Source organism: Oryctolagus cuniculus, chromosome 12 (assembly GCF_051225735.1).
Source record: "Oryctolagus cuniculus isolate XC-2025 breed Fujian yellow rabbit chromosome 12, ASM5122573v1, whole genome shotgun sequence".
Classification (NCBI taxonomy): Eukaryota; Metazoa; Chordata; class Mammalia; order Lagomorpha; family Leporidae; genus Oryctolagus; species Oryctolagus cuniculus.
The window spans coordinates 1,406,004-1,425,746 of record NC_142878.1 but is presented as its reverse complement, the minus strand read 5'-3'; the positions used below and the strand labels follow the sequence as shown (position 1 = coordinate 1,425,746).

At 53.9% G+C, this 19,743-nt stretch overlaps 1 protein-coding gene across 4 annotated transcripts in view; it reads left to right on the top strand.

Moving 5' to 3' along the window:
* Nucleotides 1–19,743, top strand: part of AGBL1 (AGBL carboxypeptidase 1) — a 635,239-nt gene that overhangs the window by 345,964 nt on the left and 269,532 nt on the right. For all 4 annotated transcript variants that reach the window (XM_089311047.1, XM_089311048.1, XM_089311050.1 and 1 more), the window contains exons 19-20: nt 386–515; nt 13,861–13,992. In XM_089311047.1, the coding sequence (XP_089167173.1) occupies nt 386–515; nt 13,861–13,992 (262 nt within the window). The remainder of the gene's footprint in view (nt 1–385; nt 516–13,860; nt 13,993–19,743) is intronic.

Below are 19,743 nucleotides of genomic sequence, written 5' to 3'. Positions count from 1 at the left end.
AGTGAGGTGCAACAGTATCTACTTCATGGTTATGGGCCGCTGGAACAGCACATGCAGCACACCCAGTGTGATGGATGAGCCAGAGCACTTATCTGTGGGACTGGTGGCCGCAGCCTGGAGAAATGACTGGATTTTCCTCCGTGGAGGTGGCGCTGGGGAACACTTCCCAGACCCCGTTCTGAAACTCCAGCAGTGCAGTGTTAAGTCAGACACCGTGAATGACCACGGTCCTTTGGCAGCGTAAGGGTGGATCTGCAGCTCTCCGGAATCCACACCGACGGGCAGAAGTCCGAGGGAAGCTGGGCTTGTTAGTTTGTCTGGCCGAGCTTCATTGTCTCAGGTTGTCTTCCTCTAAGCATGTTTTTGCTTATTGTTTTCTGCTCAGTCACAGGTGCTCGCTGAGTGGGGAAGACCTGAACAGGCAGTGGCTGTCTCCCATGGCTCAGCGGCAGCCCACCGTGTACCACGCCAAAGGCCTCCTCCTCTACCTGAGCAGCATCGGCCGGCGTCCCGTGGTGAGTCGCTGCCCACCCCACCCCGGCACCCTGCCGGCTCCGAGCTGCTTCCTGCCACCCTCCAGGAGAGTGAGCCCACACGTGGCAGGGTGGGGGTGGGGATGGGGTGCCGCTGGAGTCCTGTGGTGAGTCTCTGCCCACCCGGCTCCTGCCACCCTCCAGGAGAGTGAGCCCACACGTGGCAGGGTTGGGGTGGGAGTGGGGATGGGGTGCAGCCGGCGTCCCGTGGTGAGTCTGCCCACCCGGCTCCTGCCACCCTCCAGGAGAGTGAGCCCACACGTGGCAGGGTGAGGGTGGGGGTGGGAGTGGGGGTGGGGTGCGGCCGGCGTCCCGTGGTGAGTCGCTGCCCACCCCACCCCGGCACCCTGCCGGCTCCGAGCTGCTTCCTGCCACCCTCCAGGAGAGTGAGCCCACACGTGGCAGGGTGGGGGTGGGAGTGGGGATGGGGTGCAGCCGGCGTCCCGTGGTGAGTCTGCCCACCCGGCTCCTGCCGCCCTCCAGGAGAGCGAGCCCACAGGTCGGGGCTGGCACAGTGCCTAAGGCACCCTTCGGGGCTCTGCATCCCACATTGGAGTGCCTGGGTTCGTGCTCCAGCCCAGCTCTCCATGCCGGCTTCCTGTTATTGCACACCCTGGGAGGAAGCAGGTGATGGCTCGAGTCCTTGGGTCCCCACCACCCACTTGGAAGTCAAGGATAGGGCTCCTGGCTCCTGGCTCTGGCAGGCGTTTGGAAAATAAGCAAGTGGAAACGAGATCTCTCTCTCTCCCCCTTAAATACCATAGATTAATATTTATAAAGGGAAAAGAAAACCGGACTTAGGCACAGCCCTGGTGTGAGAAGCTCGTGTGGGGCGGGGGAGTTGCCTTGGTTTCCTGTGGCTGCCACAGCAGACAAGTACACACGGCACGTCTTAAACACCGGAAACCGGCGCTCTTTGCTGCTCTGTCTGCTCGCCGGAGGGGCCGCCTTTGCCTCTGACGGGTCCTGGCGGTGGCAGCACTGTTGCTGCTCCTTGGCTGTGAGACCCCCCCCCCCCAGACTCCCCCGTCCACGAGGCCGTCTTCCCTCTGTGTGCGTCTCTCTCTGGTGCCCGTTTCTAATAAACGTCACTCAGTGCGTTAGGCTCAGCCCAGCTCGGCAGGGCCCCGCTGTGGCTTTAGCTCTAGTGCAGAGAACGGATTTTCAAGCAAGGCTGCACTCCCAGGGATGAGGGGTTGCAGCTCCACGAGGCACAGTTCATTCCACAACAGGGCAAACCTTGGGTTCAGTGTGCACTGGTGAAAACTGAGCCAGGAATTTTACTTCATGCCACTTTCTTGGTCTTTACTTGCCTGCTTTTCAGTTATTGGACAAGGAGGAAAATCACACACCGTTGAGCAGCACGTGGAGAAATCTCCAGGTGTTCCTGTCCACGTGCCAGGGCTTAGTGAATTCTCAAGGCGGTTCTGCCGCGGTGCGAGGTACTCACGTGTCCAGGGTTTTCTCCTAAGGCTGCTGTGCCGTGGGATCGACGAGAGAAACCAGAGACTTCGGCTCAAGACAGGAAGAGGCACAGCCAAGTAGCCGTGCAAATGCTGGCTGCAAAGTGTGAACACGCCCGTGGGTGCAGCCGGGAGTGGGAAGCTCACAGAATTCGCCCACTCAGTCATCTGCGCCGTGACCGCCACCACTGTGTGACCAAACGGTGCACCAGTGACCGCTGGGAGATGGATGCATACGAGGTGCACAGGCTGACTTAGCCTCAGAAGAGATGAAGCGGCCAAATGTTTGCCAAGAGGCCACTAGAAGTGCCACAGCAGAGTTTGATTCCACCCTGGAGTCCACCTCCCTCCAGCGCGTGACCTTTGAGGGTCCCCAGACCAATCCGGTCACTGATTCTCTAGAAGCCGTCACAGAACCCAGGGTGCTGCCGTACGTAACCGTGGCAGCCGGTGCAGTGAGGCTGTGCAGGAAAGTCACAGAGGGAAAAGGCTGGATGGCGGGGTCATGGAGCAGCAGGTTCAGGATCCTGGGAGTCCCCTGTCAGGGGGGACGTCTGGGCAGGGCTTCCCTCTCCAGCAGCAATGCGGTACCAGCCTGAGAGCCCCCCCCAAAGCCTGGAGTCCAGGACTTTTACTGGGGATCTGTTAGGTAGCCCTGAGGCCCCACGCGACCGATCCTAATAACTGCCTCTCTAGAGGTCAGCCTGCTACCCGGGAGCCCGGGGTGGCCACTGTCACTGCTAGCATCGGTCATCTGAATGGCCCGCGTCCTCGGGGAAACAGAGCCCCCTCGGATGCCAGGGAATACCCCAGGGGTATAAAGCCTGCTCTCCGTCTCCCACCAAGGGCCCCGCCCTTCTTTGAAAGGTGCGCCGCACTCAGTAGGTCACCCCCCCATTGCACCGGTGACGAAGCTGGCGTTTTCTCCCTGGGAATACTGGGTCTGCACTGGTAAGGTGGGCGGAGTTTCCGTGGCAGCTCCCTCCCCGTGGCTGCCAGGCACTGCATTCGCAGCTGGCCTTGGCTGGGGGCAAGCTCAGGAGCTGCTTAGCAGGGCCCCCTCTCAGAGGGGAGGCCCGGAAGGGGAGCTTCAGCCTCCGGGAGGGGACAGAGACTCGGAAGGAGAGAACCGTCTCCCGCACATGTAAACCCACACGCGTTCCGCTCACAACAGAGCAGGAAGCCTCTGCGCTCTGACAATCTCTCATTGAAGAGTGGGACGTTTATTTTAAAGCGTGACAGGTGAAAGCCTTGTTTAAAAATATAAATAAACATTAATTAGCTACCAACATGACAGCCGCAGACGTGTTCCCTGCTGGGACCATCTGAGTGGTGGGTGAGAAACAGCTGAGCACTAAATGCTGTTCACGGTGTCACCGAGCTCTCCGGCAGGCTCAGCGTCACCTCCCAGTCACCCACAAAGCTGTATTGGAGCAGCCCCCTGCCGGCACCAGAGACACTGCCACTCACTCAGCTCCCGGCCTGTCCAGCCCCGGGGGTCTCCACTGTGCTGGACTGACTTAGGGCTGCATTGTCGGGATTAGCTGTAGCCGACCTCTGTCTCGTGTACGGTGTTTTCTAGAGTGCTGGGAAGTCCCTCCTGCGGTTAGGATGTCACCTGTCCTAGATGCCCCTCAGGTGGCTTCCTCCTGCTGCGCAGGGTAACACAAGTGCCCAGCACCCGTGAGACTGCGGGGCCGTAGGAGAGAGTGCCCAGGAGTTGCTCAAGACCAGAGAAGCCGTTCAGTTCGTGGCCATGTGGCCGTATTCGCGCACTGTTTCTCCCACCCATCTGCCTGCCTGCCACCCTTCGTTCATTCACCCACCCACCCATCGTCCAGCCATCGTCCGTCTGTCCGTCCTCCCAGCCACCTCTCCGAGCCCGTATCCGTCCTCTGCTCATCCTTCTGTCTTTCCACCCACCCTCCCATTTGAGAAGTCCTCCACCTGTCTCTCCATGCACAGCCTGTGTGACATCGGCGTGCTGGGGACCAGGGACAGAGGAGGATTGAGAGATTGTCCTTTTCTTGGAGGAGCTCAGTTTACTTTGATGGGAAGGGGGGTCAGGTCTGCAAAGAAACCGGTGTGGTACAAAACCGTAGCGAAGGCTCGTGGGAGGTGTTGCTGGGACACAGACGGTTGGGTCACTTCATCTCAGGATTCTGGGAAGGCTGGAGGCTGGAGGGGCCGTCTGCTTGAAGACGGCTGAGCCTTTCCCTCTGTTTTCACACAATCTGTTAACTGGGCTGCACCTGCCAACAGGCATGGCTTTCAGAGCTATTATGTTGACTGGAAGATTCCGCGCGCCAGTGACAGCATGCTCTGAGCCCCCACGGATGCGAGGCGCGAGGTCAGGACAGGTGACTGTTAAGATGGGAATTAGGGCAGTGGTTGCCCCGGGAAGGGGATCGCATGAAAGGGCGTCGGGGCCATCAGACTCACTGAGTGCAGGTGAGATCTGCGCTTTTCACCAGAGGCACACACTTAGCTAAATGCAGACAATTAAAACCCAATAAAAAAGAGCGAAGTTCTACTGCTTTAAAACGAGACTGGAAGACAGAGGAGGCCGCCCCCAAAACACCGACTGGCATGGAGAATACGCGGCAGGGCAAGAGGGACATCTGTGCCCAGGGCAGGAAGACTGTGAGACCACCGGCCTGCGGAAGACACCAAGGAGAGCCCGAGGCGCAGAGGGGCCGCCCACCAGCCAGCAGGGGGCGTGAATCCTGGGTACGGAGCTTCCTGCTGGAGGCAGGGGGCTGCGTGGGCTCTGCGGTGGAGTAAGAGCCCAGAGGGCGCGAGGCCAGGGAGGCCAGGGCAGCCCTGTGAGGTGCCACATGGCCGCTGGCCTGGCCCCGAGCCGCCGTGAAGAGCTGGGCTTCAGAACCGGGCCACGGGATCGATGCGGGCGCTCTTGGCGCGCCGTGGGAGCGCGTGGTGGTGAAGGGTTGCACTGCTCTTTGAAGGGCCCATTGATTTCCTTTTACAGCACACACAGCCCGGCTGCCTCCCGCCGCGGCGAGGGAGCGCGGGTTTTGGTTGTGTCTTTCTCTGGGGCCCAGTGGAATAGCATTTTTAGCTACTTAAATGATTTTTCTGGTCTTATTTTGTCCCTCAGGCATGTGTTTTTAGCTAATCGGCTTCTTTAGAAGAGGCACAAAAGGAGAAGGAGAGGGACGGAGTGTCCCCTCCTGAACTATCGCCAGGGCCACGCGGGCCCCGCACTCGGTTTTCTCCGGGTTGTGCTCCTCAGAAGGGGCAGAAGAGCAGTCGAGTTTTGCTAATTTTACTTATTTTTCTTGACTCACGCTAATGTTCCTACGTCTAGGACTCCCCTCTTTCTGCATTTGAGGATACGTCAGGGCAAGAGTAGCCCAGAACTCTGCGGCTGCAGGCCGGGGACCCATGGGGTTCTGGCTGAACTGTTAAATGGAGTTCTGTGTGTGTGTGTGTGTGTGTGTGTGTGTGTGTGTGATTCAGAACCGTCCGTGCCATCAGCGTAGAGCTGAACGCTCCTATCCCAGGCTGCCACGCTTCCTGGGTGAACTTCCGCGGAAAAGTGAAGGGCACTTTGCCCTTGTGCTCGGGGTCCTGTAATGAACGCCGTGTGGCTCAGGAGCTGTGGATCCAGGGACCTCTGCGAGCCGTGGTGGGGGCTGGCAGGTGTTTCAGAGGCGCCTGACACACTCCCTTCTTTCATTTCTCTTGGGGTGGGGGTGGGGAGGGGTAGAGGGGCGCCGTTGTCTGGATCGGGGCTCCCTCCAGCCTTTGGGAAGGTGGGTGGTTGGAAGTGAGGGAAGGAGGGGGGGCAAGAGGAGCTGACCTGTCCGAGTCCTGTCCCTGGGAGGGGTGGAGCCGTAGGGGCCCCGGGAATTCAGGGAGAGCGTGCTTGGCTGCTGAGACCCGTTTTCCATGGACCTCCTGGGGTGTCCTCTCCGTGCCCGCTTGGAGGTCCTAGGGCACCGACTGAGTGAATGGAGCGAGGCAGCCATGGTCACAGCAGGGGCCAAGTGGAGCAGGGCGGTCATGGTCACCAGCAAGGCTCATGGCTGGAGGGCTCAACGCTCTAGTCCAGGGCGCCGGGTGAGGGCGGGGCAGCCAGTCCTCAGGGACAGGAATGGAATGGTGAGACGGAGGCAGATGAGGGCAGACCTCCGGACGTGCACAGGGTGGGAAGGGTGGGTATCCATCCCCCACCATCCCCCCATCCATCACCAGACAACGTGGGAACTGGTTGGAGGCCAAAGGGACCAGCCTCAATCCCCTGTTCTGGTGAAGTCCGAGGTCTTGAGAGCCCACCTGCCCTGCTGGGTTTGGCACACAGTGGTGGTGGCCACTTCCACCATGGGTGTTGGAGTCTGCGGCTGGGACAGAAGCCTAGGTCTGCCCCTCCTGACAGGTCGCAGGGACTGTGTGCAGCTGGAGTCCAGGCCTCCACGTGGATAGCTGGGGACGGGGACAGCTTCAGCCCCAGAGGCACCCGCTGGGAAGTCTTCCCGCCCACAGATGACACTGGGCAGGCTCAGCAGAAAGCCGCTAGGGGGACCTCCCGTCGCCTTTCACTGATCCACAGCCTTTTTATATTTTATGTTTCTGTTGGTCCTCACCATGGCCTAGTCCAGTGTCTACGCGTTTTGGGTGAGAGAAGGTGTGTCCGTGGTTGGGGAGTGGCCAAGGGCGAGTGGTGTCATGTCCTTTGAGCCTGCTGGGAGCCGAACCTCAGAGGCAGAGTGGGGGTAGCGCCCCCTGTGGGCCGTGCACGCTGAGCGGGGATGTGTGAGGGATCTTCGCTGACAGGCGGGCACCAGGCACTCAAGAGCAGGCGTTTAGTGATTAGAGGAAAGATGTTAGTGGGAAAACAAAGCCACGTCTTCCGGTGCAGCCTTGTGCTTTGCTCGACGTGGGCTCGCAGTGCAGTGGGAATATTTTGGAAGGGAGAGGGTTTAATCCACAACCCAGGGACGGTGGAAAGCCTCCTCCTGCACACAGTCAGAGGTCCCGCTGTGGGAGGTCTCGGAACAGCCAGTTACCGGTGCACTCTGCCGAGGTCAGTGTGAACGCTGGCGCCCGTTAGCCGCCGGGAGGGAACAAAACCGTACGGCTGTGTTGGAACTTCGGCCCCTCATGGCCCGTGTAAGTGAGAGTCTCTCATTTTGCAAAGGGAGCAGAGCATGAATCCCCTTTCAGATAGTTAAAATGTCGATTCTGCCCATGACCCCTGCGGTTAGCTTCAGCCATGACCAGATATGCTGACAGCTCAGGGGAAACACAGCGAAGGGGAGAGCAGAGTTGGCCTCCCGTCCTCAGACCCAGCCAACCATGGATTGAAAATACATTGCACGTGCACTGTAAACGTACGGTCAGCCCCTAAACAGTCCATGGCCACCACTTACATGGCACGTGCCTGGTACCGGGTGTTGTGAGCCATCTAGGGATGACTGCAGACATGGGAGACGTGCATGGGCTCTGCACACTCTGCACCAGGTTACAGAGAGCAGTTGAGCCTCTGAGGCTCCTACCGCCTGCACAGTCCTGCACCCCGACCCCTGTGGGTACTCAGGGACCGTGTGGCGGTCAATGAAAGCAGAACAGAACTGGCAGCCGTGGTCTTGCACTCCGGGCCCTTGGAAGGTAATCGCACACGTTGCCAGTGTCGTTCCCCTCATAGCGACGTCCGCTCCACGTGGGAGCTTGCACGATATTGGGCACGGGCTGGACTCTAGTGCCTTAGGGGGCCGTGGTTGGCTTAGTGGGAGGTGTCACTGTTTGGGGCTCCTAGCACATTCCCCAGCACCAGCCTCCCCCTTTCCGTGGCAGTGACATAGATAATGCACAAGGCTCGCTGCTGGGAGGCAGCAGTGAGACTCAGATGTCAGATGGAAACCAGCAGCTCAGGGCTGGCAGTGCAGAGCCGGAAGCGCCGTCAAGGGCAGGTGAGCGGTGGGGGTGGTGGGCAGTGGAAGGGTGTGTGGAGGTGGAGGGGACCTCGTGCAGAGGAACCCACGTGGGACCAAGGCAGGGAGGGGAAAGAGCGGGAGGCGTGGGAGGAGCCACGTGGCCCCGCTCAGCCTCCTTGTTGAGCAAGAAACGACGGAACTCATGTTCGCGTGAATTGATTGACCTTGCCCGTTCAGCTCAGGCGAGAATTCGCTGGAAAAGGTCCCACAGAAATGCAGAAGCGTCTGATTTCCCAATCCCAAGCCAACCTGCACTGCACGCTCTGCTGACGAAGACAGACACGGCATCAGGCTGGCCAAGGGCCAGGAGTTCAGACCCAAGCACTGCAGCTCGGAGGAGCTCAGTGGCCCCTCGCGTGGCCTTCAGACCTGTGGGGTTTCCTATGTCCCTCGCCTTTGGGAAAACACAGCCACTGCCCACTCGCTTACCTGGAGCCCAGGCGTCCTTGCTAACCTCCTCCTCTCAGCGTCCAGCTCCTTCCGCCCCCTCCCACAACCTGCTTTCCCTTCGTACCTGCGTCTGTGCCTGTGAGCCAGGCCACAGGCCCTTTCCTCTTGCCCACGCTGCACGCCGTCTCAGTCCCTCTGTCCCTGGCTCTCCCATCCTCAGACACTGGAAAGCCGCCCTCACGGGGCCGGCAGACGCCCACACCCCCTAGGATGGTGCATGGCGCATTCGCCGTCTGACCGCTGCCCTGGGAAACACGGCCGAGAGCCATCCCCTTCCACTCTGCGCTGCAGCTCCTCAGCCCTCCCAGTTTCTCTTGCCTGGAGAGCGTCGCTCAGAAACCCACCTCCCGCAGAAGCCCCCGGGGGGATCCCAGGACCACCACGAGGAAGCCTGCTGAGGGTCCAGTCGGTGTGAACACCGCCCTCAGGGGGCTTCCCGGAGACCCCGAGCTGCCCTCGCGCTGTGGCCCGCAGGCCACGGGCATGGGTGACCACAGCTCCCGCGTGAGGCAGGACAGGAGCGAGAAGCATTTGGAAACATTGCCGCTGGACCCGGGCAGAGTGCGGCTCGCAGGTGTCCTCGCACGCTTGTTAGCGGTGCAAATTTGCACAAATCATTTGTTTCATCGAATATTGTGGTCTTAGCTTTGGAAAGTGGATAATAGTAGCACCAGCTTCACCATAAGATAATCTGAACTCTTGCGCATTATGTAAAATCCAGGTTTTCAGCGCAGTGTTACAGAGTTATGTAAGTTCCATGACATATTATCCACAATTATAAGTTTTAGCGCAGTTTCTGCAGTTTTGTGGTCTTCAATAAATCAGCATCGTTGCTGTTGTTGTGGAGGGTACCGTGTTACATTAAAACTTTAATCTCTCTTGCAATTTAGCAGGCGTCCAGGCAGTATTTGCTGGATGGAGAAGCAAAGGAGGGCTACTGATTAGCCTGGGGGTTCTGGAGCACCCTACCTGGACACATCTGCTACGTACCTTGTATAATTTTGCTGGAAGGGAATATTAAACTTCCAGTGGCAAGATAAAGCTTCCCAACTGAAATGACTCGATGGTTTGGGCGTCACTGACCCCTGCCCTTTGGGGAGGGCATGTTTGCTGTAATCAAAGGCACTTGTTTTTGGGCTATCATTTGAGCAGCTGCAGAACAATGTCCCCATCGCCTGTATTCCGAGTGCGGGAGGCCAGCCGCGCTCTTTCCTGGAGTGAAGAGGTCTGTGAGTTGTCGCCTATCTTGGCTGTCGGAGCCTGTGGGACCAGGGCGGAGGGACGCCCTCTTCTCCAGGGCGTTCAGCGTTCAAGGGGCCCGTCACTGAGGAGGCAGAGCTTCTGGATTTGTTGAGATATCTGTTGTAAGACACAAGTCCTAATTTGTTTGCACACTTTTCATGAGCATGGTGGGTGTTGGTTCACAGAGAGAACCGAGGCGTCCAAGATAGAGGTTGGTGGAAAATTCATGACACAAGGATTAAGCCCCGGGTAATTTTTCTACTGGTTCCCCTAGGCTGCGGCTTTTCAGGATGGTCTGGGACTAGCTTTACTGTGCAAACTTGTCAGCCATGCAAATTCTCGGGCCCACCCCAGGCTTGCTGAATCGCAGGTGTCTGGGTCACGGCTCCGCGCTGGGCTCTAACGAGCCCTTCTGTTATTCTGCAGCTCATTCATATTTGAGGGCCCGCTCTCGAGACCAGACTAGAACATCACTCGGGCCTCACTTGCCAGTGGGGACTGCGGGGGGTGGGGGGAGGCACTGCTCTTCCTCTGCTTGGAAATCCTGTGATCCCCCCCGGGGCAGGTGCTTTGAAAGAGGGGCTCCTGTTCTCCGAGGCCCAGCACAGCTGGCCCTCGCTGCTCCCTGCGCTCATAATAGGATCAAACATCAGCAGAATTGGAGAAGAGCTGCACACTCTGCCCCTGGAGGAAACAGCCTGCACACCAAAAGAATCGCAAGACTTTGATAACTTCAGTCATCAGAAACCTGGACGGTGTGGGTAGGGACGGATTCCAAGGGTGCATTAAGGGCAGAGCCTGACGCGGTTTGGCCGACTTCCCTGGCAGGCGTGTGCAGTCCACGGTTAATTTGTGCTGGGGCAGTCGGAGGTGTAGCTAACAGCTTAATGGGTTGGCTGACCGAGTGCTGTGCTCCACAGCTGCCCGCACTTAGCAGGGGTGAAGTGCCCGGGCTCCCCTCGCGGGTGTGAAGGAGAGAGCCCCGTCTCCGGAGGTTGGGAATGTGCACTGGACTTCTCTCAGGAGGCCTGCGTGCGGCCGTCCCGCCCACGGGGGCACCGAGGCTGTGGGAAACGCGCCCGTGAGGGGGCGTCTTCACCCTGGCGCGGCTCTGCAGCTGCTCTGTGAAGGCCGGGTCTGTGGGGGTGGGTCTTTGATGTTGGTGGAGATCATGGAATGCCAGGATAATAGAGGTCAAGGGCTGGCACCTGCCCGTGGACACCTCAGCCACTGCAGGGAATCTGGGATCTGCTTCATCTGACGAGTGACAGTCAGTCCAGCGGTGAGCAGTGTTTGCACAGTGTCTCTCTACACATTCTTACCTTTACCCCACCCACGCCTTTGTTTTTAAAGTGACTTCCTGTAGATAGAATATCCTTGATCTTGCTTATTTATCCACCTGACAGTCTTCATCTCTAAAACCTTTAACTTATTGGAGATGGAGAGAGAGGCTGTCCCCCTGCTGGTTCACTCCCCAGATGCCTGAGCAGTCAGGGCCCGGAGCAGCATCTGGCTCTCCACCGGCGTGGCTGTGACCCAGGCCCCCGAGCCATGGCCTGCTGACTGCCAGGGTGTGCGTTAGTAGGGAACTAGAATTGCAGGAAAGCCACCGCTTGAACCCGACACTGCAGTGCGGGTGCCGGCATTTAACCACTGTGCCAGTGCCTCCCCCTCCAACTGGTGTGTTTGGCCATTCACATTTAATGAGTTATTATCTTTGAATCAAAACCCAGCATCTTGCTGTTTTCTGTTTAATATGTTTTTCGACGTTTTCTGATCCCTCTTATATTGAGCCTTTTTATGATTTCACCTCCACAAGTTATTTATGCCGTTCAAATGGTGCGCTAGTGTCTGCCTATTGCTTACGACATCCGTCTTCAGCTAATCGGAGTCTACACTGCATCACACGTGCTGTGAGGGCCTCAGAACAGCGCGTCACCAGTCTTTCTCCCATAGCTGTGCTGTGCCGTGGCGTGCTTGCCTTACATGAGCTGCACATGTGTGCTACCTCGCTGCTATTTTGCTTTAGGTGCTCAGTCATGTTTCAGAGAAATTAAGATAAGGAAGATCAATTATTTTACCTTCACGTCCTTCATTTCCAGGGCTTTTCTAGTGCTGTGGGTCAAAGGGACTGTGAGTTTTGAGACCAGCATGATTTGTGGGTCTCTAGTTTCTACATCGGGAATCAGAGACGATGGGTGCTTGGCCTCAAAGAAGGCTGCGTTCTCCGAAGTTCTTCTCATCAAAGGACGATGGGAAAATAAGCGCGTCCTCAGGGCAGAGTAAAGATTCTGGAGGGAAGATGCTGAGAGCTAGCGCCAGGGAGCAGGGTCAAGGCCCAGTCAGCCCCTACCCCACCCACCTCAGGAGCCTCTCATCGCCTGCCCACGAGCCCGTCAGAGCCGTGTGGGCGAGGGGCTGCTCTGTCCAGCCCCGTCAGCCCCTTCACCGCCTTGCACACGTGCGTGTTGTTGGGGTCCTGTCTCCTCCTTCAGCCTCTGTGTGGAGGTGAGAAAGAGGGAGACAACTTTCCTCTGTTGTTCATGGGTGTGGAAACAGTAATGGGGCCTTGGACTGCGAGTGTGGCCTGAGACTGGACGCTCCCTGTCCAGGGAGGAGTAGGACTTTTACGTAGAATGGAGGGAAGCAGAAGGGAGGGTACTTCAGACATTTCATGGAAAAATAGAATTAAAAAATACGTTCATTTGCGTATAAAGCACTTTTTGAAGTCCATGCACATTTGGTGCTTGGTGTGCCTTTCCCATGAGTGTTCGAGACCCCTGTATTTAGACTGAAAGGACAGGCGGCTGCAGTCATGGCTTTCGAGGGAGACAGGCACCGCGAAGCCCAGGGATTGGACGACACTGTGCGTTCTTCTCACCGTTGGAAGTGAGACCCATCCGGCTAACCTGGGGGACTCCTCTGAGCTGAGCCAGGACGGCAAGGACTGGGTGGCCCAGGATGGAATCACTCACGTGTCTGGTGGCCGGGCTGGTGTTGCCCAGTGGGGGAAGACTCGGCAGCGTGTCTCCCCGCCCGGCAGGCAGCCGTGCGCGTCCACCGGGTGTCGCTGCTGGGTCTGCAGGAATGACAAAGCAGCAGCCCCCACGTGGAGGCGCCTGCATCACGTGGTGCTCACTTTTGTCGAGCGAAGGGTGTCACACGGCCAAATCCAGATTCGGGGGAGGGGAGGAGAAATACAGTCCACTCTGTGCAGATGGAATGTAGTTGCAAAGGGGTTGGGAAGAATTTCTGGTAATTTTTTTAAATATTTTTGACTTCTCTCAAATATTAGCATCTCTTTTTGCATTAATAGAATTGCACATCACTGCCCTTTGACCTGGGACTTGAAGAGCCAGCCTACAGGGGGATAAGCCGCCCCACCGATTAGCGTCTGGCCGATGGCGTATTAACAGTTCCAGTGGTTGCCAGGCTTCTGTAGCAGCTCTAAGAGCCCTTGTGCAGGTCCACCTTTCCCCTCTGCCCCTCAGTCCAGGCAGAGCGTGTCGCGCGTCCCGAGTTCAGGGTCTGCCTTAGGCGCGGGCCTCATGACCCGCAGGCAGTCACGGCCAATCTGCAGCGCGAGTGAAGCATCGCCCTGAATCTAAGCTGCTGGGTGTCACTGGGTCGTTCTGTGCACATCAGAGCCTGGAGGAACGTTGTAGCGGCTCGCTAGCTTCTCTTCTGTGTATTTATTCCACTCCTTTTTTATTTAAGTCCTTTGTGAGCCGCACTGTCCCCTGCATGTCTACGAAGCCACCTTTCTTGTAGACGCCCGCGGATGTGGGCAAAGGACTGACTCCGTGTGTCCTGCGTGGCCTGGGGGTGGAGGCTACGTGTGCCTGTCTTTCCCCTCTGCTCGTCATCTTGACTGGTCAGTGGAAGGTGCCGGTTCCGGCTGAAAGGCCACTCCAGTCCTTTTAAACAGATCTTCCCTGTCGACTAAATTATTTAATGCACTTGTATATTTTCAAATGCTCTTTTTCCTATTTTCTCAAGTAAATTCCCCAAGAGAGCTGTCCATGACACGCTTCCTCACCTCCCGTGCACCCCCGACACCTGGCTAGCTCCCTGCGTCCACAGCTCTTCCCAAGGTCACCAGCAGCTCCACACGGTCGGCTCCGCTGAGTGGACGGTATCCATCTGAGAAACTGTGAGCCTCGCAGAGCCCAGCGCCTCTGAGCCCGTCTGTTTTCTCCCCGTGTGCTGTTGTAGGTCTTCTGTGATTTCCACGGCCACTCCCAGAAGAAGAACGTGTTCCTTTACGGGTGTAGCATCAAGGAGACCCTGTGGCAGGCAGCGTGCACCGTGGGCACAGCTCATCTCTCGGAGGACGTCAGCTACAGAGTAAGTCACGGAGGACCGCCGCAGGGGCTTTGCCACTGCACGAATGCAGTGGAGCCCTGTGCGCACCCACTGTCTTCCTAACGCAGGCTCGTACGAGCAGGCTGGGCGCTCACCTCCTCACCCTGTGGCTGAGTCAGGGCTTCTCCTCTGAGCTTAGCTTCTCTGTTCTCCAGGATGTGAAAAGGACGTGAGAGTCACAGGAGGAAACCCCGATTTTTATTTTAATTAGTGTTTAACAGACTCAGTGTGATCTGTAGACAATTCTAATAACATAATGATGTTTCCTCCCTCCCTCCCTCCCTCCCTCCCACCACCTTCTTTACGCCTCCCTTTCTGTTTGTTTTTTTGTTTGTTTTGTTTTTGAGATAATATATTTTAAAGTTCCATTACAGTATAAGGGCTTTATACAGAATAATAAGTTTAACAAGTAAAAAGCAAAAACATCCTACTTCAGTAGGAATATAGACAATGGCTATTGTGGGGAGCAACTGAGACTAGACTAAATTACTGGAATTAAGACTTATTCTATGCATCTGCTCTCCCACAATATGGCGCTGAGAGAGAGACCAAACAACCTCTAAGCAGCTGCCTCTCGCCAGTTTGACTGATAAGCTTTAGGAGCTGATCCTGCTCCTGATTGGAGGAGAGCAGTGTACTCGGCGTGTGGGTAGCAGAGTTGGGATTGGTGGAAGAGGACTATAAAGGAGGAGAGAGACAACATGCACCAGGAACATCTGAAGGAACACCTGTGCAGCCCCCGAGAGAGCCGGCCGGCGGTGTGCCGCTCCCCCGCGGAAGTGGGGAAAGTGGCAGGGGGAACCGCCCTTCCACGGGGGTGGAGGGGTCGGCAGCCAACCCGGGAAGGACCAGCAGCAAACCCGGGAAGGGCCGAGCAGACGAAAGAACAACGCAGGGTCCTGTGTCGTTCCTCCGCGAATGGGGGAGCGACATAATGGTGCCGTGACTCAGATATGAAGCCTAGGAGGGATAGGCTATAATTGATAATTGAATGGAATGACTATTTAATCCATACACAATCAATTTTAAAGTAGTCACGTATTACTTTAAAACTGTAGTAATAGAACAGTCTCAATCATTTACTTGACAAAGATAAAAACACAAAGTTTTACAAAACTGTGTTTGCAGCAATACTGATATGCACAGACATTTCTTTATTTTTCCTTTCTTTCTTGTTTGTTTTTTAAATTTTATCTCCCACATGTAAGGGGTAATGTGGTATTTGTCTTTCTGGGACTGATTTATTTCACTCAACATGATTTCCTTTTTCTTTTTCTTTAAGATCTGTTTATTTGAAAGTTGGAGTCACACAGAGAGAGAAGGAGAGGCAGAGGCATAAGAGAGAGAGAGAGAGAGAGAGAGAGAGCTTCCATCTGCTGGTTTACTCCCCAAATGCCTGCAATGGCTGGAGCTGCGCCAATCTGAAGCCAGGAGCCAGCAGCTTCTTCCTGGTCTCCCACGCGGGTGCAGGGGCCCAAGGACCTGCACCATCTTCCACTGCCTTCCCAGGTCATAGCAGAGAGCTGGATCAGAAGTGGAGCAGCCGGGACTTGAACTGGCGCCCACATGGGATGTTTGCACTGCACAACCTATGCCACAGCGCCAGCCCCTTGACATGATTTCCTCCAGGTACATCCATTTTGCTGAAAATGGCAGAATTTAATTTTTCATAGCTGAATAATATTCCATTGTGTATATTTACCCCACTTTCTTTATCCACTCAACTGATGACGGACACTTTGGCTGGCTCCAAACTTTGGCTGTTGTGAACAGTGCTGCTTAGGTTGGCGCAGGCCCCTGCATTGCAGACACAGGCGCTCGTGTCGTCTGGGTGTGTACCCGCAGTGGGATTGCCGGGTCCTAGGGCAAGTCTGTTCTAGTTTCTTCAGAAATCTCCGCACCATTTTCCACAGGGGCTGCACTAATTTCCATTCCCACCAGCCGTGTGTGTGTGTTGTTCTTTGTCTACATGCTCGCCAGCACTTGCTACTTCCTGTGTTTGGGATTTTAGCCATCTGACAGGGTTGAAGTGATCCCTGACTGTGGTTTTGATTTGCATTTCCCTGATGGCTAGTGATGTTGAGCACTTCATCATAGATGTGCTGGCCACTTGTGTTTCTTCTGAGAACTGTCTATGGAAGTCCTTTGCCTGTTTCTCAGCTGGATTGGTTTTGTTGTTGTTGAGATTTTTTTTAATTTTCTGACATACTCAGGATATCAATCCTTTGTCAGGTAGTTTGAAAATATTTTTCCCATTCTGCTGGATGTCTCATAACTCTATCGATCATTTCCTTTGCTGTGCAAAACCTTCTTAGTTTGATATGGTCTCATTTTTTGTTGCCTAGCTTTGGGGATCTTGTCCAAGATGTCACCCTGTACATCAGTATCTTGCACTGTTTCCCTACATTCTCTTTTAGCAACTTCATAGTCTCGGGTCTTAAATTCAGGTCTTTGATCCATCTTGAGTTGGTGTTTATATGTGGTGAGAAGTATGGATCTAATCTCATTCATACATCCCTTTTTGCCAGCCCCGTTTGTTGAAGAGAGTATCCTTACTCTACTGAATGGGCTGAGTGCTTCTGTGAAAATCAGTGGCTGTATGCATGTGTATTAATTTCCGGGCTCTCTGTTTGGTTCCATTGATCTACGTCAGTTGTTAGGACAGTTCAAAGCTACTTTAATTCCTGTCGCTTTGTGCCATGCTTTCAAATCTGGTATTGTGATGCCCCCAGTTTAATGTTTCTTGCTCAGGATTTCTTTGGCTATTCTGGTCTTTTTGTGATTCTAGGATTTTAGGATTGTTTTTCCTACTCTATAAAGAATGCCATTGTCATTTTGGTAGGGACTGCATTGACTCTGCTGGTTGCTTTGGGCAGTATAGACATTTTAATGATTCATGAGCAAGGACCAGGCATAGCTATCCTGGTATCAGATAAAACAGACTTTAAATCAAAAACTGTGAGGAGAGATAAAGAAGTTCATCATATTTTGATAAAGAAGACATACGGGGCCGGTGCTGTGGTGTAGTAGATTAAGCCTTCGGCTGTGATGCCGGCATCCCGTATGGGCCCGGGTTCATACTCTTGCTGCTCCTCTTCTGATCCAGCTCTCTGCTGTGGCCTGGGAAAGCAGTAGAAGATGGCCCAAGTCCTTGGGCCCTGCACCTGTGTGGAAGACCCAGGAGAAGCTCCTGACTCCTGGCTTCAGTTCTGGTCTTTGCGGACATTTTGGGGAGTGAACCAGCAGGTGGAAGACCTTTCTCTCTGTCTCTCCCTCTCGCTGTCTGTTACTACTGCTCAAATAAATAAATAAAATCTTTTAAAAAAGACATAGCAATAATAAATATACATGTGCCCAACACAGACCACCCAGATATTTACAGACAATACTGTTAGACCTAAAAGGAGAGAAAGACTCCAATATGATAGTAGTTGTTGACTTCCACACTCCACTCTCATCAATGGACAGATCATTCAGACAAAAAATCAATAAAGATACATTGGAGTTGAAGCATACGATTGAGCAAATGGACCTAACAGAAATGCCCACGGCATTTCCACCGACTGCAGAACACACATTCTTCTCATCAGCATATGGAGCACTTTCCAGTGTAGATCACCTATTAGGCCATAAATCAAGTCTTGGAGAATTTAAAGGTTGAAATCATATCATGTATATCATCTCAGACCATAAATGAGTGAAACTAGAAATCAAGAACAGGAAGAACACTAGAACACTCCTAGACACCTGGAAATTAAACAACTTGCTACTAAATGATCAATGGGTCATTGAAAAAATTAAAAAGAAAATTAAAAATTTTCTTGAAATAAATGGCAATGAAAACACAACATATCAAAACTTGTGGAAGACAGCAAAAGCAGTATTAAGAGGGAAGCTTATAGCATTAAGTGCTTAGATTTAAAAAAAAAAAAGCTCAATTTAAAGATCTAATGATGCATCTTGAAGACTTAGAAAAATAAGGACAGGGGCTGGCGCTGTGACGCAGCGGGTAAAGCTGCCACCGGTGGTGCCGGCATCCCATATGGGCTCTGGTTTGAGACTTGGCTGCTCCGCTTCTGATCCAGCTCTCTGCTGTGGCCTGGGAAAGCAGTAGAAGATGCCCAGGTCCTTGGGTCCCTGCACCTGCGTGGGAGACCCAGAAGAAGCTCCTGGCTTTGTGTGGGGAGCAACTGGGAGCAACTCGGAGTAGACTAAGTTACTGGAATTAAGACTTACTCTATGCATCTGCTCTCCCACAATATGGCGCTGGGAGAGGAGGAAACAGCTTCTACACAGCTGCCTCCAGTTCAACCAATAAGCAGCAGGACCTGCTCCTGATTGGAGGAGAGCAGCGTACTCGGCGTGTGGGTAGCAGAGTTGGGATTGGTGGAAGAGGACTATAAAGGAGGAGAGAGACAACATGCACCAGGAACATCTATCTGAAGGAACACCTGTGCAGCCCCTGAGAGAGCCGGCCGGCGGTGTGCCGCTCCCCCGCGGAAGTGGGGAAAAGTGGCAGGGGGAACTGCCCTTCCACGGAGGTGGAAGGGACGGTAGCCAACCCGGGAAGAACCAGCAGTAAACCCGGGGAGGGCCGAGCAGACGAAAGAACAGCGCAGGGTCCTGTGTCGTTCCTCCACGAAGACGGGGAGCGACATAATGGTGCCGGGACTCGGATATGAAGCCTAGGCAGGGTTTAGTGTCGTTCCTCCATGAAGAGGGGGAGCGACAGCTTTGGATCGGCCCAGCTCTGGCCATTGTGGTCAACTGGGGAGTGAACCATCAGATGGAAGACCAGTCTTTCTCTCTGCCTCTCCTCTCTTTGTAACTCTGACTTTCAAATAAATAAATGAATGAATGAATATTTTAAAAAATCAGCTAGTGGATCAGAGAAGAAACATAAAGGGAAACTGGAAAATATTTTGAATTTAATAAAATTTACAGGAAATTTTAAAGGGAAAATGTGTAGTTTTCAGTGCTTATTTTGGAAAGGTATTCTAAGCTTCCACATTCAGAATCAAAGAAAAAACGAAGCCGAAGAAATGGATCCCAAGTCAAATATAAGAAAGAACAGCAAAAATGTCAAGTTGAAAATCAATAGCAGAAATCACACCAACAACATAGAAGCCACAAATGCTAACTCAGTTTCTTGAATTGGCCAACAAAAGTAATTACTCCTCAGCTGGGCTAAGAAAGAAAAAGGCAAACCGCCAGCCTCTGAAAGCAGAGACATCACTACCGTCCTCACGAAGCACGAAGGAAAGACCATTAATAGGCGTTTGCTGACAAACGGAGGGATTCCCGGGGTACAAGTGGCCAAGACTCAAAAAGACATAGACAATCTGACAAGGCTTATTTAAGAAAATGAATTAGTAACTTAAAATCTTCCCATAAACAAAGTCTTGATTGATGAATTCTACCAAATTCTTAAGGAATTAATAAAAGTAATCAAAAATTTTTCAGAAAATGGAGAAGAAATATTTGCAAACTCAATTTATAAGGCTTATGTTACCTTGATGCCAGAGCTACAACTTAATGTCTCTTACAAACATCTATTCCAAAGTCCTTTACAAAATACCAGCGAGTGAAGTTGACTAGCATGTGGGACTGATTGTTCATTGTGACAAGGTGGAGTTTATATTATGAATGCAAGATCGGCTTAATGTTAAAGTGTTTAAGCATTTTATACCCATTGTAGATTTTTAAAAATGGCCAAAACTACGTGACTGTGAT